Genomic DNA, 27108 nt, shown 5'->3' on the forward strand with positions numbered 1-27108 from the left:
AGCACCAATGTCTAGGTTGGGAGCCCTTCACCTCCCAGGCCTGTCCTGGCTCTAAGCCCTGAGCCTGTTGGATAGCTTGAGAGTCCAGGACAGGAGGCAGAAGATGAAAGAGAAGAGATGGGCAGACAGAAGAGGGGGTGGGGTGAGGTTTGGTAGAGGGGTGAGGGTGTTTCAGCCTTCTGGGGAGGTTACCCTGTAGCCAGAAAGGAGGCAGGGCTCAGAGAGGGTGGCAGTCTGAGGCTTGCAAAATGGTTGGCAGTGCAGGTACCTGCCCCTGTTCCTTCTCATTGACTTGAGCTAGGCTTTGCTGTGGGTCCGGCCACCTGTGGAAATTACAGGGGACAAGAGGGAGAGGGAGGAAGGTTTTTCTGTAAAGAGGGAAAAGACAGGTTTGAGGCAGGAAGGTCAAGAAGGAATGAGTTGGAGAAAGATGAGGGAGAGGAGAACCTGGGGAGGGAGGATGAGGGAGGACTGGGTCGGTGGTATACGTGTGTGTAGACAGCGGGTTGCAGAGAGCTAGAAAGTTGGGAGGGGTGACATTAGAAGGTACTGGGGAGGGAGGCTTTAGAACAAGGGCTCCAAGGCCTGGGACCTCCTGAACAGAAAAACCTTGGGGTATGAAGACTCCTCCCCTCCTGGCTCCAGGCTTGGTGGCTGTCCTTCCTCTCCTCTGCTCATCCCCCCCCCCCCCACCCCATATCCTTGCTGGGCTGGCTGCTCTGTCCATCGGCAAAAGTTTAAGTCAAGTTCTTTGTTAAATCTTCCTGGAGGGAAGATGAGTTGTAAATGTAGCAGAGATATTACCTTCCATGGACTGGGTCCATGGCCAGGTCGAGGGGGCTGGGGTGGGAGGATGGAATTCAAGTTTGGTCGTGGGAGGGGAGGCAGTCTCCTCAACAGCCATTCAAGGCCATTGGGAGGGTCTCTTTGCAGGCCCTCCAGGGCAGCTCCTGCCACGGAGTCACAGAACCCAGCTTAAACAGAAGCAGCAGCTCTCCTTCCTAAGGCCCTTCGGAAAGCAGATTTCCTGAGGCCCCTCTTCTACCACTTGCCAAGGCTTGGACTGCCGGCTGGCAGAAGCTGGTGGTAGAACCCCCAGGCCCAGGGCAGGATGAGGAAGCCATTGTCTATTTTTCTAGGGCTGAGCTGGTAGCTTAGGGCTCATTTGGGTTTGGAGACCCTTCCCAACTCCTGCCCATGTTTTTCCTGCCTCTCCTTGGCCCTCAGGGAGCCCAAGTGAGACCTTGGAACCTGACAGGGGGGCCACACAGACTCACCTTCAGCTCTGGGATATGGGCGAGATCCCAACTCGTCTTCCTGGCAGAAAGGCGACCAGGGAGTCACAAGGGAGAAAACCGCGTGTTTGGGCCATGTGGGGGCACAGAATGGTTTGAAGAGATGGTTTACGAAGGGAAGCCTGTGCAGACTGTACTGCTGTGACCAGGGGTGTTGGAAGGAGTGTTCTCTACAACACAGCCACCGCCTGCCAACTCAGGTCCCCTCTCTGTTCAGGTCTCCACCTCTGAGCGGGCTGCCCTGAATGCCTTAGAACCGATTGTTTTGTCAAGACAGACGCTTCATTTTCCACGGGAACTACACAGCCACCCATGGATAAAAGGGGGTCTCTCTGCCCACCTCCTGAATATGACCTTAAGAACCTGTCTAGTGCTTTCTACTCTCCAGGGATGGGGCAGTTCCTGAGCACAGGCTGGGTGGGCTTCTCTCAGCCAGTCGCACCAGCCCAGGGCAGCCTCAGTCTGTTTTGGTTTCCTGGGTTGAAATCACAATCCGTCAGACCCAACTTTGGCCAAAGATAATGATAACGATGGGTGGCAGGGCCCACAGCTGGGAGGGGGCGGGCACTTGCTCCTTGTAGAACAAAAGTGGGCTTCTTCTCTGAGCCTCCGCTTCCATCCTCACGGTATGGTTTTCTTAGGACCCCAGACCTATTGCACAAATGATTCCAGCTTCTTGGGAATTTTGATGGAAGTGGGGGTGGGGGAAAGATCGCCGAGCTTCTCCAAACTTCTTGAGTTGGCTGCCTGCACGCATTCATGACTCTCTGCTGCCCCCGTGTGGCTGTAAGGACAGTAGATGCCCTCCTGTTGGGCCTGTCTATGTGTCTATGTGTGTGTTTTGGAGAGTAGGGGGCAATCAGCAGGTCTGGAGCTGAGGCAGAACCAGAGAAAGCTGGTCCTTGTGTCTGCTCCGGAGAGCGGGGGGATCTCCCTGCCCCCACCTACCTCTTGTGGGTTACATGGACAGCATGAGGGCTATTGTGACGCCTGCTGGGGGACACTTGCTACCCAAAAAATTGAGAGAAAAGATGGGGCTGATACTCATTTGCAGTGGTGGGGGTTAGACATCAAGAACATGAGGGCAGCTGGGTGGTCTCTGACCTTGGGGACAAGTTCCCCCTTGCTAAGCTGCCCTGACAACCGTGTCCACATTGTCTTAAAGAGTCCAGGGCAGACAGATTCTGCTTTGTCCTGGGAACAGCTGCCCAAGAAGCCATTATGGGAGTGGGGAAAGGAACAGATCTGGAGGGAAGTAGAGTCCATCTATCCATCCTTCGGTGGATCCTTGCATATCACCTCTCCCAGGTCAGCCTTGTGCGAGGGGTCCATGGGTCCTGACCCAGCACCTGCTGTTCGCCATGATAGAGAGTCGCAGGTCTCTAACTCTGTGCTGTGTCTGTAGTGTCCCAGCTGATGGAGGCAGGCGTCCTCAGAGGTTGTTTCCATGCAGGGTCCTCAGATGTGGGCATGCTTCTGAATTGCAGGGAGCTTGTTAAGATCTCATCAAAGTCTGAGAAGCATAGCTGGTCCTGTCTATTGGCCTCTTTTTATGGTTGAGGAAACTGAGACAGCTGGGTCTGGATGAAGGTCACTGCTGATTGTCATAGGGTTTCCAGGGTTTCACTTGGTAACGTTCTCCTCCAGTCCAATAGATTAGCTCATTAGTGTGGCCACAAGCTCCCGCTCAGGGGTTCCAGCCCTCTTGGGATGTCAGGGAAGGTGCGCGGGCAGCTCCCTTCCTCTACATCCTTTCTGTGTCCTGCAGCAGGGCACCTACAAGGCTGATGACCTGGGAGGCTGGCTGGACTGGGTCGTACTCCGCAAACAGGTGGCACACATTCTCTTGTGACTCTGTCTGGCTCTTGGCCACAAACCCGAAGATCCTGGTGGGAGAACATAGCCTGAGTGAAGTGGTGGGTCTCAGAGAGGCTGGGAGGGGTGAGATCAGTTTGGTGCTCTGCCCTACCCCTTCCCCAGCTCTCTGAGGGTAGGATGGACCTCCTCTGTCAGACTGGGAGATTCATGAGTTTAAGACCCGGGTTTCTCTCCTTTCAATGAGAGCTCCCTCAGGACAGGACCTATGTATTCCTCCTCAGAGTAGAAGCTTCCTGAGGGCAAGGACGTGTTTTGACCATCAGACTGCAGCATCCCCATCAGTTAAGGCTCCCTGAGATTAGAGCCCGTGCCTCCTACCTAAGACCGAGGGCTCCCAGGCTCATGTCTCCCCCTTCAGACTGGAGGATCTCTGAGGACCTGTGCCACCCCCATCAAAACCACGGGCTCTCTTAAGGTCTTAAGAAGACCTCCCTCCTTCCCCGAGTTCCTTCTCTTGTTGGGTCCCAGTTTCTAGCCCAGGGAGACCTTTCAGGGTGACTGACAGGGTGACTGACTGAAGGCCTTACCAGGAGGGCTTGCAGTACTTTTGCCACCTGTGGGAAAGGAAGATGGACAGGAATGAGTACTGAGGCTTCTCTGCATTCCACAGGACTCTGGCTGAGGAGCTGGAGACAATGGCCAGCTATGACCACGCCCCACCGGGTCCCCTCCCTTCATCCTGTTGTTCCTGGACACTCGAGGTTCACAGGCTTTGTCTGTGACCCCAGTCCCAGAGTCAGCAAGAAACTTCAGTGGGCAGCTGGGCCTTGGATGGCTTTTTGAGTTTGGCCCAGCCTTGAACTTACTTCCGTTGCTCGGGGTCCATGCCACAGAAGCGGAGGGTAGTGAGGGGGTAATGGCGCCGGAAAAACACCCTGGAAGAGAAGGACAGCTGGTGAGAGTTGGTCCCAGTGCCGTGTCCTACCTCCATCATCTCCAGATTTCCCAAAGTTTAGATGCCCCGCTCTCCAAGAAGCCTCCCAATTAGACCCCTTACAGCCTGGCACGTACTTTCCCACTACTGGGCCCTGGGGCATATGTTTGCACTTCTCTCTTTTCTTTTCTTTTTTTTTTTTAAAGATTTTATTTATTTATTTGACAGACAGAGATCACAAGTAGGCAGAGAGGCAGGCAGAGAGAAAGAGGGGGAAGCAGGCTTGTTGCTGAGCAGAGAGCCTGATGTGGGGCTCAGTCCCAGGACCCTGAGATCACAACCTGAGCCAAAGACAGAGGCTTTAACCCACTGAGCCACCCAGGTGCCCTTCCTTTTTTTTTTTTTTTTTTTTTTAAGATTTTTTTATTCATTTGAGAGAGAGAAAGAGAGAACTCAAGCGGAGGGGCAGAGGGAGAGGGAGAAGCAGACTCCCCGCTGAGCAGGGAGCCCGGTGCAGAGCTGGATCCCAGGACCCCGAGATCATGATCCGAGCCCAAAGGCAGACTCTGAATGGACTGACATACCCAGGTGCCCTGAACTTCTGTCTTTTCATGGAGTGACTCTGCCTTGTGTCTTATATATTTAGGTTTTCTGCCCTCTCTCCGCCCTCTGCCCACGGTGTCATTTAACGGCTTGAGGATGGGAATGATGTCTTGCTCATCTATTGTTCCTCCAGCCCAGGACCAGGCGCCTGCTAGACTGGGAAGCCCTGAGCCCTGGGAAGGAGGGATTCCATCCACTGTGTCCCAGTGGGCAGCCAGAGTCTGGCCTTCTGCGGTCATTCCATCAGGGGATGCCGATTTAACCAGGGCCCAATGGATACTGGTAAATTCCATCTCCATCAGTTTCGGGGAAGGGGGACTTTGGTAGCAGGTCATTGGCATGAGGCCCAGAGAGTGCAGAGAACTTGTCTGGAGTCACTCAGCAAGCCACCGACCATATGGAGTCCAGGATCCTGGATCGTACCTTCATTAGTGATCCACAGCCATCTCAGCTATCCCCTCCAGATCCCCCTGTCCTGCCCAGCAGCCCCAGGGTAAGGGAAGTCCCTTACTTCCTCTGGACATCGGTCAGTGTGATGCCTTGATCAGTGACTTTGAAGTGGACCACAGTGGGTGTGGGGAGGACGTCCCTCTCAAAGGTGGTTGAGATGGCCTTCCGCACGGCCAGGGCTCCGCTCAGGGTCTCCACGCTCACAGAAGTCAGGTACAGGGCATGGCAGCCTGTGGGAGGTAAACGCTGTGCTCAGGCCTTGCCAGGATCCACCATGCAGGGGCAGGAAGCGTTCCCCCTTGCCCTAGTCCTCCCTCTGCCCAGAGCCAGGTGTCTGGGCTCTTCCTTGTTCAGGAATCAGGGATTCCTCTGAGCCACCAGGCAGGCAGGCAGGAGTTGTGGAGGTGACTGAAATTCAAGGCCAACTCCAGTGGACGTTGCTCTGCATTGCTCTGGCCTCTGACCCTCTGGGGCCGAGTAAAGGAGGGGCTGTTGCTCTCTGTATAGGGATGTCCAGGCAAATCTTCCTTCTGTCGAGAAGCATGCTTGGCCCTGCCACCACCTCCTCCACCCACCCTGCGGCCCTGGTTCATTGACAAGAGAAGGTGAAAGACAAGAATGGGGTGGAGGCACTTAGACAAGTGCTGGTCTGTGCCTGGTGTCTGGCTGTGAAGAGGAGCAACCTTTCCCCTGTTGAAACCCCCAAGACTTGGACCCGACACTCCACAGAGGATCCCGGACCCAGAGATCTCCTCTAGGGCAGGTCCCTCAGAACCAAAGAGACCCCAGCACGTACATATGTGCCCATGTGTGTCCAGGATGGGGTGTAAACCCACCAACCGCGCCCCCTGCCGCCCCTGCACTCCTCACCCCCAGGCTTGCAGCCTCTCATCTCTAGGTTTATAGGGACGGGGAGGACCTCGGGGCACCTCTTTAAGGACGAAGAAACAGAGCTGGAGTGGGAACATGTGTGAACCTGTGCGAGCACGTGTGTGTGGAGGGGGGGCTGGGAGGCATCCTCCGGGGGTGCAGGCAAGCCTGGAGCCTCCCCCACACCGCTTACCTGCAGATTTCTTCAGGCAGGAGGCCTGGCTGTCTGTAGTGTCCGAGGAGACTCCACCTCCCAATTCTGAGCCAAAGCAAAGTAACAGGCCCCAGAGGGGGCGGGGTGGGGGGTGGGTGGAGTGAACAAAGGAACATTAATCCCTTTGAACATCTCCCACCTCTGCACCCAGGAAGCAAGCCATTGAGAAACCTGGTGTGATTACCCTAATTAGACAAACAGGGCCACTTGGGGCTCCCCAGATGCCTGACTTGCAAGCCTTTTGACCGCCCCCCCCACTCCTCCAGCCCCAGGACTGGGCAGTCACCTGGTCCTCAGACGCCTCTGATCCTTCTTTCAGACCCCACCCCAAACCCACACCTTTCTTTGCGGAATGTAGGGAGGCTTTTCCCATCACTACACCGGGGGATCCCCCTGCTCTATGTCCTCTCCCAGAACCCCTCAGTTGCTTGTCCTGGACACTCAGAGATTATCTACTCTGGCTGCTGGCATGGCGGGGCTGGGGGCTCAGGATGGGACTTCCTGATCTTCGTTTGAGTTCTGATCTGTGTGTCTTTGGGCAAGTTACTCAGCTCCACGAGCCCTCCTTTTCTCATCCATGAAATGGGGATAACACCTATTTGACACAGTTGTGGTGAGGGACATGTGAACGAGGGAGCGCCCAGTAAAGGCTGGATCTGGGAGAAAAAAACCCTGCCCTCTCCAAACTGGCTGCTTTATGCTCCTTTCATCCTCTCGAAGAAGGCTCCTGTTTATCAAATATATACTCTGTGATAAGAGCCTTGCCTGGACCAGCTCTTTTAACCCCCAGCCAATCCTGTAAGTAAGTATGATGACAGCTGTCTTCATTTCATAGAAGAGGAAACAGAGGTTCACAGAGGTCGACATTCTCAAATTCTCAGGCCAGGAAGTGGAGATGCTAGGGGATGCTAGGCAAATCACTTTTAATTGTGACACTAATCCATAAATAAGGTGGGATGTGACCACTAGGAGTCTTTCTAGTGCCCTGGTGTTGTCTCTTTGGGGCCCAGACCCACCTTTCTGTGGGATGGTGAGTTTGCAGGGTAGGGCCAGGGCCATGATGGAATGCTGGCACACAAAGGCAGAGAGGCTCCCTGCAAGGAAACAGATAGCCCTGTGTGAGAAGGCTTTCCCCAGGCCAGGCTCCCAGCTCAGAAGAGCTCCCCCTACCCCCATGGCCTGCAGGCTGGAGAGGCTCACCAAAGTAGGGTTCCTCGTCTGCTCCTTTGAGATGCACCCCTTTGGCAGAAGACTCGATGAGGAAGTGGCGGATGAGGTCGCTGTTGTCCTCACCTGGACAAGGACAGAGGAAAGAGTGCATGAGGATGGGAGTTCCAGAGCCCAGTGTTCAATGAACACTGACCCACTCATTCCCTGACCCGCCTCCTCTAGGTGCACCCAGAGGTTAACTGGTTCGTCACCTGCCTCGGGGTGGGACTGCTAGGTGGGACCCTATCTTTAAGGCCTCCCACAAAGGAGGTCCCAACATGTTTGCTCTAAGGCTTCTGCATCCAGTAATTCTCCTTTTAGGAGAACTTTCTCTTGGTCTCAAGGGCTACCAGGGATGGTCCCAACAACTACTGGGATGAAATCTTAATCCATCAGCCTAATTTCTCTCTCCCTCTACCCAGTCCTTCCCAGGAGCTGTTATTCTCCACCAGATGGTCCCTACTGGAGCTGGTTGGCCCTGGAGGGAAACAGTACCCCTCTGCTCTTCTCCACCAGCCCATGGCTTCCTCCTCTCTGGGCTTGTTGGCAAGGCTTCCTTGAAAACCAGCACTGCTCCAGATCTCACGTTCTGATTTAACCAGAGCGGCATAGTGTAGAGAGCACAAAGTTGGGGTTTTTGTCTTTGCTCTGGAGGGGGTGGGGCGGGCGGTCATTAACTAACTCTTGGAGCCCCATTTACCTGACCCTTTTGTTACATGGAGCTATACCCTGGGGCTTGGGGAGGGGCTGTAACTTAGGTACCTTGTACTATAATGATCTTTCATTATAGTACATTTCATTATACCTCTTTCCCCAGCGAGGTATCCCAGGGCAGGAGGGATACCCCAGAGATGTGTGTTGCGTGTGTGAGACCATGGGAAAACATGTGATAAGCTATCACAAGTGTGATAAACCAGCACATATGTGATAAGCTATCATGCACGTGTAATAAGCTAGGGCATACCCTCAATAAGCTATCACACGTGAGAAACCCTCGCATACATGTGACAAGCTGGGACACACACGTTATTACCACATCAGGTTCCCTCACAATAAGGCTGGTCTGGACAGCTGGGTGGGGTACAGAGGAGAGCATCCTGAAGAGGGGCTGGAAACTCCCTCCTCTTGCCCCCATGAGAGCGCAGGGAATCTGGGGACTCCTGGAGGCAGAGGAAACTCAGGTTTGCCGTGGAAGGAGCTCCTTACAGAGCCTTGGTGCAGGAAGGCAGCTGGAAGAGCACGGAGGTGGGCCCACCTCCCAGGAGTCCTTGCGGGCTGGCTGCAAGGTATCGGGGGAGCTAGGACTAGAACCTACCACAGCCCCTTGCCTCTGTGAGGCCTTGAATAAAAAGGCGGGTGCATACCTGACCGGTTCGTGGCAGGAGCAGGGGCCTCCTGGACCTTCAAGGCAAGGCCAAATGAACCTCGGTAGGAAGAACTGTCCCTCACGACGAAAGCCCCAGGCTCCTCTTTTCTCAGCAGCTCAATTGCTAGAACAATCCTTGAGTCAGAGAGAGTTAGCCACCCACCCCCACCTGCAGGGGATACCCCCTGTCTCCCAGCCCCATTGAATCTTCATAGAGCAGACATTACAGAATCACCTTGCGTTCCCAGGAAGTCCTTCCTGTTGTCTAATCTCCACCCTTCCTGCTGCAGCCCCTATTTCCTCAGGACATGGGGTTTTCATGATATCCCCCTTCCCTGGACCTACCATTTGCCATTCCCTCCCCTACCGTACTGTACCGTACCATACCCAGGGCCCCATCTGCCTGATATAAGGTACAAGACCCAGACTTGACTCCTGGATCACTCATCCCTTGAAACACAGCACTTCCTTTTACCTTGTTCCCGGGTGATGCTTGGCTTAAACCAGTATTTAGACGTGTCCATCACAAACTTCATGGTGGGCTGCATGTCCCTGGTGGGACCTGGAGACAGAGAGGGGAGAACATTTTAGGCTGGACAGAGGGGAGCTGAGACACCCTTCACCCACCTCTGCCCAGTGGTCCCATTCAACCCATCCTACCCTATCCCAACCCCATTGTATCTCCATCTGCCTACAAGAGGCAAAATCCAACAGAAGAATTCAGGGCTTGGCACATCTAGGACCTAGGAGTCTCCCCTTGTATCCTTGGTAATGAATCACAAACAGATAAAATCTCAGTTTAATGAGAAACAGTTTCTCAAATCTTGTGTTGTCTGGTGGGGATGGAAAGAAGAGACAAGGGATTCTGAGAGGCATTGTGTTTGGTTTTAACTTCTCTTCCCCCTTAAGAATCCTACAAGGGTCTTTGGGGGCATATTAAGTTTGGAGAAGAAAATGAAAGAAAAGTTTGAGGAAAGAAAGGCTGCAGATTTGGTTGGATGAGCCTGAGCAGAAGTCAGGAGACAGGATTCCTGACTCTGATTTGGGACAACAGTCTTGCTTCTAAAGCTCAGAGGGGACTGAGTGTACTAAGCAGTATCTGAGGGTTTTTGACGTTCCAATAGCCTAGGCAATTAGGGTGGATTTTGTTTTGAGAACAGTTTGTGGAATCTGATAAGACCCCAGGGTATAATTAGTGATATCCCGGGGCATCACCAAGCCAGGATGGGAATATCACCGGACTAAGTAAATGTGCTCTCTGCCATGACACAATGGCCATCTCCCCAGGTCCCTAAGGCAGAGAACAGTGGTTCTCAATTTTGGCACCTTGAAAAGATGTGTTGTGGCCAGCTGAGAGTAACTCATTATTAAAAAAAAAAAAAAAAGTACTAAAATGCAAATGATTTGTCCTGGGAAAACGATCAGAGCAGATCAAAGGCACACCTGTCGTGCCATTTTTGCTTACATTGACATGGCTTCCTGCATGGCAGTGCGGGCCAGACTGAACCTCACACCCCTAGGTGTCACCCTGACGCCTCTCACCCTGGCTGAGTGACAGGGGAGAGGGGGGACAGTGTCCCTGGGGCTCTGCCGGGGGGCGGGGGGCTCTACTCTGGAGACGTGTACCCTGCGGGTGCTAAGCCTGAGCCTCTGTGTTTACGGCTTTGGGTTCTGGCTGGTTTTGTTCTTTTTGGACGCCTGTAGTCACAGACTACGGGAAGGAGGGTGTTTTCTGCTTTGTGGTTTTTAGCTGTCTGAATTGGAATGCATTGTCTCCGTCTGCTCTCTGTGTACTCGTCATCCACGAACGTCAGAGGTAGGACTGACTCTCCTTCTCTTTCTCTCTCTCTTGGGTTAGTCATCAAGCCTGCTGTTTTCATATCCCGAGGGTCTCCTGGCTCTGTCTTCTCCCCTCCGCCCTGCCCTGCCCTGGTGCAGGCCCCCCGTTACAGTTTGTCTGGACCACTTCATGATGAAAATAAAAACAAAGCTGCTCTCCCTGTCCAGGCCGGGCCCTGCAAGTCAACTGCCAGCTGCTGGGGTGATCTATTAAATGTATACCTCTGACCCCATTACTTTCCTGTTTGAGACTCCCGCTAGACCCGTCCTCACCCCCTACCCTGCAGTCTAACGGGGAAAATCCATCCTTTAGTTTGGTGTTCAAGACCTTTCACAATCTCGCTCCAGATTTCTCAACCAGTTCATCCCACACCCAACACTCCAGTCATTCCTTGAACATGCTTGTTCTTCTACACCTCCATGACCATGGACTTGTTCCCTCTGCTCGGAAGGCCCCTCCTGTCCTGCTCTGGCTCTAGACATTTGATCCTCTTTTCCAGATCCAACTCAGATGTCACTTCCTCCAAGGAGTAAAAAACTCCAAGGAGTTGTTTAGACTAAAAAGATCACCCCTTCTCTGTCTGTCAAATAAATAAATAAATAAAAAAAATCTAAAAAAAAAAAAAAAAAAGATCACCCCTTACTTTGTGGCCCCATAAGACTTAGGACATCTCTACTTCTGTGTTTGTTCTACTCTATAGTGATCTTTGGTTTTTGTCTCTTTTGAAGCTGTGTCCGTCTCTGTCTCTACTCTTTGGCGAACTGCCTGGCACACAGTAGGTATTTAGCACATGGACCTGCTGTTGCAGAAACCCACTGATGCTTTGTCTATGCCTCCAAGCCAAACCTCACAATGGCTGAAGGACTGGTTTACAACATACCCTCCGAGGTTGTGGTGAGAGGGGCATCTGGCAGGGTCTGGCTGTGGCTCCTGGTGGCTGGACAAGAGTTGCTGGAAGAAGTGGCCCCAGGTCGGACAAAGTCCTGGTGTCTTGGAATCTGCTGGGTTGGGGGAGACCCCGGTTCTGGACAGCCATTGATCAGCACGATGGGTATGTCCACCATGGAGTTGGTGATGGATGGTGGACAGCTGCTGGCATGCTCCTTGGCAGCTGGCGGGGAATGAGTTGTTCTGGGTTGGCCCATGTTTGAGGTGGGATTGCCGGGGACCTGAGAGTCGCTGGCTCTTGTACACAGGGACACTTGGCCCAGGCTGTGGAGGCTGGAGGAAGAGCTGGCTGGGCTTTCCAAGGATCTAGAAGATGACTGATGGCTGGAAACGCTGGAGTGGATGAGGGACTGGCTGCTGCAAGGAGGACACCAGACAGGCAGGATATTAGGGTGTCAGTGGACATGCAGGAGCCAGAGGCAGGCTCTGGAATCTATTGATCTGGGTGCCCACAGCTCTGGTTAAATCGAATATTGCATACTCCATCCCCCACAGCCCAGAGCAAAGTACATGGCCACCTCATCCCCAAGGGATGCTGAAGGATACAGAAATGTCCCTGTACTGCAGAGTCTTTGGTCATTTAAAGTAGCTAATGAGCTGATCCCTTGCAGGTCATGTGGGCTTAGGCTGGACTGGATATCCTCCGTCTTCCCAGCCGGGCAGGTCTGACTGAGCTATCACATAAGTACCCGAAATTCGCAAGAGCGAGCCCTGCACTCTGGCTGGACCACGTCCATGGCGGATGCAGAGGGAACTCCCCAGCTGGAGGAAGAGGAGGAGGCCAGCTCTGCATCCAGCTAGACTTTTCTCTGAGCTTGGAGGCCCATGCCAACGGCCATGGCTGTGGAATCCTGGCCTCCTTGCCAAGGACCGCCTTGGCACATCAGCTTTGGAGTCGGTGTGGGGGGACAGAGGTCCTGTGGTGTGGTCCTCATGTGCAGGTTGGGTGTGTGTGTGTGCAGCTCTACTGTGGGGCCAGCAAACTGGGCAGTTTCCCCCCCTCCTGCTAGGTTTTGCTAGCAACAAATAATGCCCAGGCAAGCTTGCCTCCCTCCTGCTAGGGAAGAAGGAAGGAGGCTTTTCTTTCCTTAATGGTTTACCCTAGGCCTCCAAATTTTATTTACATCCCTGTGTTTTGACGTTTTAAAAAAAGCCCTTCTTTCTCTGCCTACCTTTCTGCCTACTTGTGATCTTTCTCTGTCAAATAAATAAATAAAATCTTTAAAAAAAAAAAAAAGAAGAGAAAAAAATCCCTTCTTTGAGATTGGTTGTGTGAGTGCTGGAAAGGATACAGGTGAGCCTCATGAATGTAACCATTCTCCTACCAAGAGGTCAGCATAAATCAAAAAATTTTGTGTATTGAGTTATAGTCTAAGTGCTTGAGGAAAGCTTGAGGTCCAAATGTGATGGCATAAAAGAGAATATTCAGGGGCGCCTGGGTGGCTCAGTGGGTTAAAGCCTCTGCCTTCAGCTCAGGTCATGATCCCAGAGTCCTGGGATCGAGCCCCGCATCGGGCTCCCTGCTCGGCGGGGAGCCTGCTTCCTCCTCTCTCTCTGCCTGCCTCTCTGCCTCCTTGTGATCTCTGTCTGTCAAATAAATAAATAAAATCTTAAAAAAAAAAAAAGAGAATATTCACTCTTTTTTTTTGGTGTGCACCCTGATTTTGCTCAGCTAGAACAGGGTGCCTGTCTGATTTTAGGGTGTGTGCATGTGTGTGAGTGTGTGTGTTGCAGACAATATCAGAAGCTATAGTGGGAGCGACCTACCTTCCGAACACATAGCTGCCATCGGACACTGGGCTGGCTGACAGCACAGAGACCCGGCTGCCTCGCTGTGGGGCCAGCCCCTTCTCTAAGCCTGGAGAAGCCGCCAGTGGGGATCCCAAGCCGTGGGAGCCCGAGGCCTTGCTCCTCATGCAGGGGATGGAGATGCTGGGAGAGGGTGGAGGATGGGAAGAGGGAGCCCCTGAAGGAGGAGGGGTGCGTTGGTGCCCCCTGCCCTGGCTCCCAGAGAAGATGAGGCTCTCACTGCTGCTTCGAGTCTCTCGAGGGATGTCTCTGGAAAGGAGGAGGCCACCACTGCGTGGGGAGCCAAAGGGCGGGGTGGCAGATGGGCTGGAGCAGCACTGGGGGCCATCGGGACCCCTTGATCTGGTGGAGCTCACCTCGATGTACTTTATGTCTGGGGAGAGAGCAGAGCACTAGTGAAACCTAGGAACCTGGACTCCCAGAACAAGAATTCTGGAAGAGTCTTTCAGAACCTCTGGTCTCCCCTCCTTTAGGCAGATGAGGAAACCAAGGCTCCAAGAGAGGACAAGTTTGCTGGGTTAGGGTTAGCACCCAGCTCCCCCTTCTAGGCGCAGTTCCAAAGTCACCCTCCTTGTGATTCCTCCTTCTGGTGGGGGGATGCAGTGGAATGAACACAGGCGTGGGGGTCTGATAGATCTGGGTTTCAGATCTGGTTCTGCCACTTACTATTAGAGCACTTGGCCAAACGACTTCACCAACCAGAGCCTCGGCTTTCACCCTCGTGAACGGGGCTGACTATATCCAGTCTCTTGGTAAGTAAGGATGAAGTGAGATGAATGCAGGTGGCATAGCACTGTTCTTGGCACACGGCAAATACTTTAAAAATAGCAAATCCTTTCCTGTGTGAATGTCCCCCTCCCCAGGTTGAAAGGACTGCTTATAGAGGGCGCCAGTCACATCTTCTGATGGCTCCATTGTTCAGGGTTGGTGAAGGCTGTTTCTACATCTGTGCCTACAACCAAGGCACGGAGGGGTTTTCATGCTTGTTTGCACACTAGAATCACCCGATGAGCTTTTCAAAGTCCTGATACTCAGGCTACCCTCTGTGGCAGATAGATGACAATCTCCAGTGTGGACCCAGACATCAGGCTGGTTTAGTTCCCCAGCCCATTCCACTGGGCACCAAGCCACAGCTCGGTGGCCCCCTGCCCAGCAGCGCCATGTCACCTGGGGGCTGGTCAGATGTGCAGAATCTGTTTCCACCCCAGACCCACTGAAGCAGAATCTGCATTTTAGCTAGACTCCCTGGCGTCTGAGAGCACTTTAGAGTCTTAGAACTCTGCTTTAGAGCAGGGGCTCCCAGAGGCCAGGGTTTGCTACACTATCCAGCTGTGGACCTCCCAGGTCATGCTTTTAGCTGGTAGGCAGTTGATGGTTATCAAACATGGCCCAGGGTGGTGACTCACTCCAACGCTTCTTCTATTCCCCAATGTGGGCACCCAGGGCTCTTGTTCTGAGAACTTGCTCCTCCCTGGAGTGGGGTGCCCTGTGGTTTTCCCCATGGTGAGTATGGACACCCCACCTCCTGACCTGGGGGAGGGGAACTGTCCTTGGTGCTGTTCCAGCAAAAGTGGGAGTAGATGGGGGCTACCTAGCTTCCCTCCTAGAGGCCTGTCGAGTCCTGTCTCTGGCTTCCCAGGATGGAAACTGGGGCAAAGTCAGCAGGAAACTGCACCTTCAGCCCCTGTCTGCCAGCCTCCCATCCCCCTTGGGCTTTGGCCATGAACCAACTCCCTCCTACTCTGTGGAATCCCTGCCTGCCCCAGCCCGCTCCCGGGTAGGACCTCAGAGCCTGCTGGCGGTTAGTCCTTCTGTCTGAGCCTGCTTAGGCTCGGGTGGGGGTGGAGGATTACATCAGATGAGGGGTGGGGGCTGGCAGGCTGACCCGGGCATGCTGTTCCAAGGGGTGTAGGAACAGGCCTGGCTTTGCCATCAGACAAACCTGGGTGTGAGTCCTCGTTTTGCACTTTCCCGCCAAGAGGCATCAGGTAACTTTCCTAGACACTGTGAGCCTCAGTTTTCTTATCTACAAAGTGGGGATCTAAAACTAACCTCCTGAGGTTGTGGTAACGATAAAAGACACTGATGAATGGTGCCTGGATCCTGGCCCATGGTGAGCTTTGGAGAACTCCTCCTGCCTGCTTGCTTTTTGAGGCCACTATTGGCCAGAGGCTGACACTGTCCAGCTAAGGGGGGAGTCCCTCTGCCAAGGGTAAGAAAAGACTATTTGGCACAATGTGTTGTGGGTTCTGAAAAAGTAGAGGTCTTGGAATGGGGTGGATTCTTCTGGAAGTTTGGCAAGCGCAACTTCTATTTTTATAGGACTTCATCGTGTTTTTACCCACAATCCTCTCGGCCCTTATGCCCAATGCCAACATTCCTCAGGAGGAAACTGAGGCTCAGAGAAATGTGGCAATGGGGCTGGCATTCACTGCAGAATTTTTAAGGCTGGTATTTACTGAGTGCTGTGTGCCAGCACTGTTGCAAACACGTTACCTGTACTAGCTCATTTAACCCCCACAACAACTCTATTGAACTAGAAAATATTACGAATTCCATATAATAGATGAGAAATCAAGGCTCAGAAGGGTTAAGGGAGTTATCCGATGCCACACAGCCAGAGGGGAGGAATCTGACTCCTTCTCCTGTGCTGTGTTTGGAGGGCCTCTTCCAGGACAAGGGACTCCTCAGGATACTTTCCCAAGGCCTTGTGCTCTGAAAAGGTGCTTGGCTGCTTTGGGGGAGGGTATCTCCACCTGGTGAAGCTCTGGGCTTCCTACTTACCAGGTCATCCCAACACTGACCAAAGGCCTTGCTCGGGGGACTGAACAAGAAGAGCAGGGTAGGAAGGGAGGAAGGAAGGAGTCTTGGAGCTGTGAGTCACCTCACCCTGCTGCACCCTCACCTGGGTGCAGCCGCTGTTTACAAGCCCGTGGGGCAAGTCCCAGCAGTGCTGGGTGGATGTAGGCGCCAGCGCCAGGCTGGGCTGGTGGAAGGGGCACCTGGGCGGGGGGCAGAGAGACAGTTATTAAACACCCTTCCCTTGGAATTGGCAAGCAGCCTTGCCTGGCAGAAATTGCTGGAAAATGAAATGTGGGTGCTTGTTCCAGAGATGGGGAGGGGAGGGAGTGGCGGAGATGGATATGGTGTTTGCTTGGAGTAGCCATGCTCCGTGTGGGTTGGGAGCCCCCCAGGGTCAGTCTGAAGGAAGGTAAGCAAGAGGCAGGGGCAGGGAAGCTGGGGGAGGTTTGTGAGCACTGGGGGAGGGGGAGCCCCAGAAGAGGAGCCTGAAGGCTGCCTCCAAACAGATCTGTTCTTCGAAGCTCCGGAGGACAGGAAATTGGCTCCAAAAAAGAGAGAGAAAGGCAAGAACACAGACTTTGGAGGCCAAAATCCAAGGCTTTGGGGCCTGACCTACGACCCATTGGCTGTGTAACCCTGGGTCATTACTTCTTCTCCCTGAGCCTCACTTTGTCCTCTGTAAAATGAGGCTACTGCTGTTTCCTTCCCAGGCAGAGGCTGAGATCACGCACTACACAATCTATCTATATATATTTAGGGGAGGGAGAAACATAAGATCGCCAATGCTTAATTTTTAATTTTGCCAAGTGAGGACAAAGAGAAACAGTGAACATCTGCTAGCACCACAATTATAGAACACCTTCCCTTTGACACCCCAAGAGAAGGAAGGATGAGAGGCGAAGGGAGGGCGTCCCACACATTTGGATATGTTTGGCCCAGTGAAAGCTCATCACGGTGCCCAGAACGAGTTACGCTGCCATGGGCTGGCAAGCGCTCTGTCACCGGTTGTGGTGGTCTGAGGGGAGGGTTTTGGCAGGTTGAGATGCATGGGACAGGTGCCACCCATCACAGTGACACACTATTAGGTATCACAAGGAACGCAGAGAGGGACTTTCTAACGGGGAGCTGACTGTGCCGGCTGTCTCAGGATGTAGTGAATTCCCAGGTGTCACCGCCATTCAAGCAGAGGTTAGAGGAGAGGATTTTCTTATCGCATCAGAAGATGCTAGGGCAGAACTAGGGGGCTTCATCAGAGCTCTCTGACCACTCTTGGCTGCTCGTTCACCCCCGAACCCCTCTGCTACCCAGAGTCAGGTGGACACCTCCCCACCTTGGCAGGTCGTGTCCAGAGCATCTGGGAACACAGACTACTGACCACTGGCCCGTTGGAGGAAGGGGATGTTGCTCACATCTCCACCCCGTACATGTGGATGCTCCACAGAGGCTGGTCTTGCCCCTGCAGGCCCTGAGTGTATGGAACCCCTACATTGGGGCATGAACATTAAAGCCCTGAGCTTGCTCCTGCCAGTGATAATTAGACCCAAGCCACCTTCCCTGCAGAGACATGCCTGTGACTGGCCTCAAGAGGCAGGAAGATCTTGGCGGGTAGAGGTGGTTCTTTCAACAGCCCTGGCAGGCAATGCTCAGTGGGAGAGGCAGAAGGCAGGCTGGAGAATGGGAACTGGGGCACCAAAGGACCTGCGTGCTGGGCTCACCTCCACCCCAGTCCCTGAGCTTCCCCTGGGGCGGGTCCTAAATGCCACCCCAGTGTTTAATGAAAACAGCTATCATTTATAATGACTAACAGCATGTCAGGATTTCTGATAAACATCCAAGTGTTATTTCTTTTAAACCCTGCAACCCTCATGGAGGTAAGAACTCATCTCTGTATTACAGATGAAGAATATGAAACAGAGGAGCGAGGTCACTAGCTTGTATGAGGTTTGCCCACCTCAGGGGCACTTGGGTGGCTCAGTGTGTTAAAGCCTGTCTTCGGCTCAGGTAATGATCCCAGGGTTCTGGGATTAAGCCCCGCATTGAGCTCTCTGCTCAGCAGGAAGCCTGCTTCCTCCTCTCTCTCTCTGCCTGCCTCTTTGCCTGCTTGTGATCTCTGTCAAATAAATAAATAAAATCTTCAAAAAAAAAAAAGTTTTGCCCACCTCCAGTGATTAGGCTAGACTGACTCCTTACTGAAGTCTGTCAGCCTCAGTATTTTTCGTCTCTAAAATGGTGATGAAATATTTCATGGGGATAGATTGGGAGGATTAAATGTTCTCCTGTAGGGTGCTTAGCAGAGTCTGGATATTATAAGATCTCAATAAGTGGAAATTCTCATGGACCCTATCACTGATTCTCATTGTACCCCTTAATCCATGCTGATCCTTTAAAATCCCGGAGACCTCAGTCTTCTAGCCTGTCTAATGGGACTGCTGCTCCTTGACCCTCATCCTCAGAATATACCTGAGACCCTTTGTTTGGGAAACTGACACCAGGTGTAGAGATTTCTAGACTCCTTTGGATGCAGTGGTGTATTGAAGCCGACTTGTACCAGCTCGCAAGAGCAGACTGTTAAATTTTTAGGATTTTGTCCAGCTGATTTCTAAACTCAGATGTTATTAGAAATTAAATTACATAAGCCTACAATGAAATAACTTACAATAAAAACAAAAGTAATAAATACAATTCATCATATACCAGTTATTTAACTAGATGCTGCTATTATCTGGGTTCTTTTTTTTTTTTAAGTTTTATTTCTTTTGGGGGGCACTGGCTAGCTCAGTTGGTTGAGTGTCTGACTCTTGGTTTCCGCTCAAGTCATGATCTCAGGGTCGTGAGACTGAGCCATGCTCAGCATGGAGTTTGCTTGAGATCCTCTCCCTCTGCCCCTCCCTTTCCTTGTATCCTCATGTGCTCACACTCTCCCTCAAATAAATAAATACATAAATACATAAATAAATAAAATCTTTTAAAAAATAAAATTTTATTTATTTAAGTATTCTCTACCCTCAGCATGGGGCTCGAAATCATGATCCTGAGGTCACGAGTCACACTCTCTTCCGACCGAGCCAGTCAGGTGCTCCAGTACGATTTATACTCCAGAGGTTATTTGGTAGAAATACTGTATATACCGTAATGGCCGTCTACAGGTTATCTCTTTCCAGTGCTACATTTGGTGGTAGCTGGTAGCCTGAGACTGACCATAGTGAGAGAGTCTATCCCATGAAATTTGGTAGATGTTTCCAGCTGGAGCCTTTAGCACCCCAGCATGGAGCTTGTTGTTAAACCTTTACCAGCACACCACTGCTTACCCACAGCAGGGTTCCGCCCTAAACAGACTGAATTCTGTGTTTTTCCAACCCTACTGCTTCCAGCTCTCCAGAGAGATAACCCCTAAAAAGGGACAGAGGCCCAGAGAGCAATTCTATGAAAGTTTCAGGGGACCCAGGTTAGGATTTAAAGAGATCTACTGTGGAACAGTGAGGTTCAGGGACTCCACATTTCTTGAGCTCTTATTTACATGTATGGCATTGTATGACATTCAAATATATATATATATATATATATATATATATATACACACACACACACACACACACACATTAGCTTATTTAAAGTTCCTGAAAGATCCCATAAAACATAAAACTTAGGGACAAAATAGCATTGAAAAGTGAGGGAAGCCTGTATATATCTCTTTGATATAGGAAATAGGCTGTATATATCTCTTTGATATAGGAAAGAAAAGAGTGATAAGTAACTTGTTCAGGGCTGCACAGCACCTCTCAACAGGATATTGTCTCCTACTCCTCTGATCTGATAGAACAGTCCTTCTTCCTCATGAGGTCTGGTCCCCAGGCACCCCCTCCTGGCACTGTGTCCCAGATCCTTACCCAAGGCTTCAGTGTCGTCTTTCTTTTTCCTTGAGGTAGTGCTCTGGGTGGGCTCAGTCCAGGGGCTACCAGTTCCTGGGGGGAGCAGCTGGAAGGTGGGGTCCAGTTCCAGAATCATCTGGTTGAGGCTCTCCAGTGAGAAGTCAATGTAGGAGTTGAGGTCCTCCAGGGTCCCCGAGGTCTGCTCAGCGGGGGACTGTAGGAGGCGGCTGGCTTTGGCTCCAGTCTCTGGGCCCTGTTGGAGCCTGCTGGGGGACCCCTTGAAAGGCGTAGGAGCCATCAGGCCCTGGGCTCCCCAGCCTTCTGTGGTGTAGTAAGGACATTGGGGTGGCAGGCCAGGGCTGGTTGCTGGGTGCAGGGTCCTCCTGGGTTCTTCGCAGGGAGTCAAGCCGACTGCATGGCCTCCTGCCAGCAGGGGGCTGGACATCACTTGTGACATGGTGGGGGCAGTGGCTGTCTGTTTGCCTCTAGCTTCAAACCAGCCTCACTTACACCCCAGATATGTCACTTGCCAACCAGGAGCTTCCAGAATCTGAAAGAGGTCAGGGTTGGGAACTGAGTAACTTTGGTAGTTGAAGTTCCTCCCACTCCTCTCCCCAAGCAAAGGCATGTTTATTCATTCATTAAAAACATGGGTACTGGAGCCAGATTGCCTGGGTTTGCATTCTGGCTCTACCACTTACTAGCTGTGCCATGCTGGACAAGTTAATTAACTTCTCTGTGCCTCAGTTTTCCCTAACTATAAAACATGTTGAGATTTGTAACATGCTTAGGATGGCGCAGGGCACGTAATAAGCACTATGCAGGTGACTGTCAAATAAAATCGCTTCAACAGAGGTTACCGAATATCTGCTCTGTTACAGCCTTCTTTATTAAATAAATACCAGCTAATATTTATTGAGCGATTACTATGCACCTATATTACACATAAAGTCTTTTAAACTCCTCCTAACAACCCTCTGAGGTAGATACTATTATTTTGCATTTTATGATGTGTGAATGGAGAGACACAGAGGTTAGTGACTTGCCCAAGCGTCATGCTGTGTCATACAAGTGTCAGAGCAGGCCTGGACCTTAGGCTGCCTGATGTCAGGAACCCTGCATTTAATATCTACTATTGTGTGTGGGCCAGTTAGTGAAACAGACAAGTAAGCAGGTGAGCAATTATAAACAGTGTTACCATGGAGGGGCAAAACAGAGGAGACTCTGTAGCACTGGTGCAGAGGTCAGGGAGGACTTCCTGGAGGAAGGGACCTGGATTCCTAACTCCATATACCTCATGGGGTTCAAATGCGGAGGGATATCTAAGGTCCAGAGAGGGCATATGATTTGCCTGAGGTTGCATTTTAAGTTAATGGGAAAAGCCAGGCTCCCTTGTCCCCCATGGTTCCTGTAGGCTCTGTTGCCAGACCTCTCCTCGGCTGAGACCTGGAGCAGGCAGTGCGTCCCAGGCACTGGCCTGTCTATAAATGGCAGTGGAAGGGACTAGGCCTCCGAGCAACTTCCTGGGGGCAGCTGAGGACACGGAGCTGTGGCTCTTTCTGCACATCCTCCAAGGGGTCTGGGTTTCTTGGGGCAGGATCTCGGTGCATCCTGTAGGGTTTTTGGCTGGGCCCCGCAGAGGAGGTTACTGACTTGGAGAGCACACTGGGGGCCTGGGTCATCACTCAGGACCAGAATCTAGGATGCCTGCTTACTGACTGGAAACTGCTATTGTGCTACCCTTTCCTCTACAGGCCTCAGTTGTCCCATCTGTATGATGGGGATATAATAATAACAACTTTAAATTTACTTGCTACATTTTCTCAGTGGTTCTGTGCGGAGGGTACTTTTACTGTGGTGCTGGAGAGGTTCAGGGATTTGCTTAAGGTCACAGAACCTGCAGAATCCACTGGTGGAACGCGGGTTTGAACCCAGTGGCTTTGAACCTGGGCTCGTAGCTCCACAGTCCCAAAGTCTTTTTTTTTTTTTCTTAAAGATTTTATTTATTTATTTGACAGAGAGAGAGAGCACAAGCAGACAGAGCAGTAGGCAGAGAGGGAGTGGGAGAAGCAGGCTCCCCGCTGAGCAGAGAGCCCGATGCGGGGCTCGATCCCAGGACCCTGAGACCATGACCTGAGCCGAAGGCAGAGGCTTAATCCACTGAGCCACCCAGGCGCCCCCACAGTCCCAAACTCTTAACCCTATATCGCTACTTCATAGATTTAAGACCCTTTTCACGTCTGCCCCTTCTGGGGTTCTGGAACCCACACAGGGTTCCAGACAAACCTGGACAGGCCTGGGATTGAGCAAAATGCAGGCACTCAGGCTCTTGTTCAAGCTCTCCTCCCTTTGATTACTCCCCGAATCACGCCACCAGTGCTGTGGGGCTGAGTCTGCGTCTCATTCCTTTTTTCTGGGCACCCTCTCCAGTCCACTTCTCTAGCTCTTTCTTTCCTGCTCTAAGGTGGAGGGGAGTGTCCCTGGGGCTCCAGACTTTGGCGGGGGGGCGGCGTGTGTGTATGCGTGTGTACTTGCCTGTGTACATGGGAGGGCTCCAGCCAGCTCTGCCCTATTCACAGGTCTCTCCCGTATATTCCCCCTTCAGATTGACTCAAATATCTTTCTTTGTTCCCAAGGGCTCCGGAGGCAGAGATCCTGAAACCTTGGCAAACTCCCGTTTCCACTTCACTGACTTACTCTCTCCCTCCTATCTTAAGCCCAGGTCAGGGAAGGGAGAGGGGACAGAAGGTGAAGCCTGAGCCTCCTCAAAAGCATTTTGCCTCAGTAGCCCACTCCACTGCCTCCCTCCCCCCATCCTTTACAAGTGCCTTCGGATTGTTTCATCCCCTCCCCCCAGATCTAGTGAAACAGAACCTGGCCACAGCCCCCACCCCTGGATTCCTGGCAGCCTGGGAAGGGCCCAGCACGGGTGAAAAGGGGTCAGGGGGGAGCACTCAGGGCCAGGCTCTGGGCTCTGCGCTGGGAGGCAGGAGGCCTAGGTTCTGCGTCCATTCCCTTCCCAAGTCTCTGTGACCTCGGGCAAGCCTCTTCCAAACCCCTCTCCCTGCCCCCCAGACCTTGGTTCTCTCATCTGTCCCCTGAGGGGCATAGATTTCATTCTCTTAAAGCACTGACCTCCAGGGTCTGTGGTCCTGAGACCACCTCTCTCATCTCCAGCCTCCTTCCCTTTCTCTCTGCTTTGACTTCTAGCCCCCAGGACAGGTGGAGAAGCTGAGGACAAAGGGTTAAATGCGTCAGGTTGGCATCGGTGCTGAATCTCCCTCTCTTTTTGGAGAATAAAGGCACGTACCTGGAGTCCGGGCAGGCAGATTGCTGTGTTCACTCCTGGCTCCTGGGACCAAGGCTGCTCAAAGTCCAGGTGTGGAGTAAGGGGAGGTGTGGTTCACCTCCAGACCTGCCTTAAGAGCAGACGGCTCTCCTCCCTCCCTCTTCCCCTCCAGGCCCTACACGTGGCTGATAGCCTGCAGGCCCGCCCCGCCTGTGTCTGATGAGCTCAGGTGGGGCTGGCACGGGCACCAGCCCTGGCAGTTGCTGGGGCTGTGTGCATGTGTGCGTGTGTGTGCGTGTGTGTGTGTATACGTGATTCCCAAGCTTCTTGTTTGCCTGTCCCACTCACCCCTCCTAACTGCCTTGTGTTGTGGCGGGAAGAGGGGTCCATGGACCGCATGGTCAGTGGAGTCCTGCTTGCTAGAGACAAGCTCTGTCATGGGGACAGGGCCTTGTTAGGACTAAGGGGCGATGTGGGCATTCCGCCCACCATGTGCCAGCCAGGGAAAGCACCACGGGGTGCAGAACGAGCAGACAGTGAAGGAGCTGGCCTAGGAAAGCAGGATGCCAGTGGGCAGGAGCCCCTTCCCCCACCCCCCTCCTGTGCTGTCCGGGGTGGGTTGCCCTGCGGCAGGCGTAGGGTAGGGGTCCACTGGAACTAAGACTGGGCATAGATCTTCCATTTTCTTTTTTTTTTTTTTTTCTTCTTCGCCTGGGAATAGGGCTTCTGACTTAAGGGAAGGAGGCTCTGAGTGTCCGGAGGACTTTGAGAAGGGGCGTGTAGCTTTGCTTCACTTCATTAATTCACTCACAGCTAGTCTTTTGCATGGTCTGGTCTGTGCCCCAGGGCAGAAGCTCCCTGTGAGGGTGATGGCAGAGAGACCAGAAGTCTAAGCATCCCTTCTCCCTGGCCCCAACTCCCTCTTTGCTCCGGACCGGGGTCCCAGGGTGTTATGAGAGGGCATCCTGTCATGGTGGGGGAAGGCCCTGGTGCTAGAACTGGGACAGGTCTGGGTAGGTTGGTCTGCAGTGAGGGAGCCGGCCAAGTCTCTAGCCCAGGGACTCGCGGTGATCCCAGCAGTGGCTGGTCTCGGGGATAGGCGTGTGGGCTGCTCAGTGCCCCCATTTTGCTCAAGGGAAATGCTTTTGGCCTTTAAGTTTTCTTTTTTTAAGATTTTTAAAATTTATTTAAGAGAGAGACAGAGTGCATGAGCCTGTGAGCAGGGTGGGGAGGGAGGGGTTGCAGAAGGGGAGGGACAGGAAGAGGGAGACAATCCCAAGCCAACCCCACGCTGAGCCGAAGCCCATCTTGGTGGGATCTTACTACAACCCTGAGATCCTGACCTGAGCCGAACACAAGAGTCAGATGCTTAGCTGACTGAGCCACCCAGGCACCCCAGCCTTAAAGTTTTTGACACCCCGTGGCTTCGTGGAGGCCTGATGAACCAGGGTCATGGGAGGCCAGGGAGCCCAGCTGGCAAAGTTATAAAAAGGTGTCCCTCCTGATGGCCGCATTGAAAGTCATCTCTGGACATCTGTGCGCCTGGCGGGCATGTGACATGGTGAGCAGTTGTGTCTTTGGACAAAGAAAGTGGGGAGGATGCAAGCTGCAAGCGATAAGCCAGGGTGCATGGCACGCAGCGGCTTCCCTCACGGCCCTGCAGCTCCTGATGGGGGGCAGGGATGGGGAGTGCGTGGGAGAGGGGGGTTGGCGGAGAGGAGAGGGACCTGTGGAAAGGGCAGGTCACAGGGAGCTGATCGTGCTGGGTCAGGACTGTAGGGTTCTCCGTTAACCCTGGGGGCTGGCACAAAGGGCAGTCTTTGTGGCAGCAATTCAGGGCCGAGCGGCCCCCCCAGCCTTATGACCCTGTGCCTGAGGTCATAGTCTTTCTTGGAAGGTGTGGCTTTTTTGTTTACATTTGGCTACTTCCTACACCTTCAGCCAGTCCTAGGAACACCAATTCCAGTCTCAGCTGCCATCCCCATGCCACCTTGCCTCTCTCCCAACCTCTCTCTGCTCCTCTCCTTCCCCCTGACATGATCAGTGTTCCCAGGGGGTGGGACAGAAATGCAGCCATGGATATGATTGTGTGATTTTTCTTCTTCAGCTTGTGGGTGGGATGGAGTATGTTGATTGATTTTCAAAAAGGCAGAACATGCATTTTTCTGTATTTTTCACATTCCTTTGTCTCTGAAGTCCTGGTTAGACAACAGGTTGTGTCAGTCGTGTGGTCTTGGGAATATGGCTTGTTGCTGCCGGTCCAGCATGGCTGGGGAGACACTGGGATGCTGGGGCTCCTGTCTTCTGGCATCCAGGGTTGGGCTTTATGGGTGTGGAGAGGTTGTTGCTGAAACAACTTCCTGATCCTGAATCAGTGAGGTGATGGTTCTTGAGGTCAACAGACGTTGGGTAGCCCCTGATTCTTTACCTTCCTGAAGGGGGCAGAGGGAGCAGTTCCTAAGCGGGGGCCTCATGTTTTCCTGGGAACCATTCCTGCAGGTGCAGCCTGTTCCTCTAGGCTTTCTGATGATTCTGTAAGCACAGAACACATGAAATTCCTTGCTGCTTAAATTAGCTAGTGTGGTTTCTGCTTCCTGCCAGTGGGTGATGCTGGGCCGGGGGAGAAGGGTATGTGGGTTGGCCTAAGCCGCCTGGCTGTTCTTTTGTGGGCAGTGGAGATACAAGGGGATGCTTTGAAGCAGAGTAGGACCAGGGGAGGAATAACATGAACATATTTGTGCCATATAAAGGTATTTGCTTCATTTGTGCCATATAAAGGTATTTGCCATGATAGTATGGCACAGGGACAGGCCTCACTTTTCTCTGGAACTCTTTCTTCTTCGGGGTTAAGACAGATGCGAAAGATGCTGGGGAGGGATGTTGTTTGCTACGGTGGGGGCAGAGAACTGACCTGAGTGGTTAGCATCCCGAACATTCTAGGCTTTATTTGCAGCATGCAAGACCAAAATTAAGAGCAGGAAGGGCTTCCCAAATAGAGATGATAGTTAGAATTTTGGTACCTAAAAACCAGGTTCTGCATCAAGGTCCAGAGAGGCCAAATCAGGTAAAAGGCTGGACCTGGCCCTCTGGATCCCTGAATTCACACCTAGTCTCCATTGCCAATTTGCTGTGATGCTCCAGGAAAGACAGTTACCGTCTCAAGACCTCCTGATTCCCTCTGAGCAGGAGGAGAATAGTTTTGTTTTCCTTCCGCTGTTACAGGGGGAGGGATGAGGAAGACAGGAGTGAGGTCCTTCTCAGGCAGGGGTAGGCGTTCTGGTCCTTATGAAGGGACTGCCCTCAGAAGGTGGGGTGGGCTCAGGTCTTACTCTTCCATACCTCTGGCTCCTTAGCTACAAAATGTGTATGCCTGAAACTCCACCTGCAGGCCAGGTGAGGCCCAGTCCGGGAACATCTTTGTTATGAATACCCCTACCCAGGACAGAGGACGCCCCATGCTGTCTCTAATGCCAGAGCTAGAGGAGGGGGTCCCCGGCCCCGCAGACATCCTTGAACCCAAACTTTACCATTCATACATCCCATCAGTAAGAAATATTGAGCACCCCTGGTAACTACGAATTTATAAATTATATACATAGAACTTTATATACATGAACTGTATACATGAATATATGTTAGTATGTATATTACATAAACCTATGGACATTACAAAATGCATCATGTACATTATTCATATATGTACAAATCAGATATCATGTATATTATTATATCATGTATATTATAAAGCCATATACATAGAAATGAAAAATGTAATAAATAAAAACCATGTTT

General features: G+C 52.3%; 1 protein-coding gene across 1 annotated transcript; it reads right to left on the reverse strand.

Moving 5' to 3' along the window:
* Window positions 1-3037: 3037 nt before the first annotated feature.
* Window positions 3038-23482, reverse strand: TNS4 (tensin 4). Its single transcript, XM_032871570.1, has 13 exons — window positions 23338-23482; window positions 20046-20577; window positions 13315-13729; window positions 11480-11904; window positions 9235-9321; window positions 8758-8883; window positions 7385-7477; window positions 7201-7278; window positions 6164-6229; window positions 5162-5330; window positions 3980-4048; window positions 3701-3727; window positions 3038-3181 (listed from the first exon to the last, which is right to left on the reverse strand). Exons 2-13 carry the CDS (start codon window positions 20482-20484, stop codon window positions 3040-3042), a joined length of 2136 nt encoding a protein of 711 aa, XP_032727461.1. The 5' UTR covers window positions 20485-20577; window positions 23338-23482; the 3' UTR covers window positions 3038-3039.
* Window positions 23483-27108: the final 3626 nt, after the last annotated feature.

Source organism: Lontra canadensis, unplaced genomic scaffold (assembly GCF_010015895.1).
Source record: "Lontra canadensis isolate GAN:19392208 unplaced genomic scaffold, GSC_riverotter_1.0 scaffold43, whole genome shotgun sequence".
NCBI lineage: Eukaryota > Metazoa > Chordata > Mammalia > Carnivora > Mustelidae > Lontra > Lontra canadensis.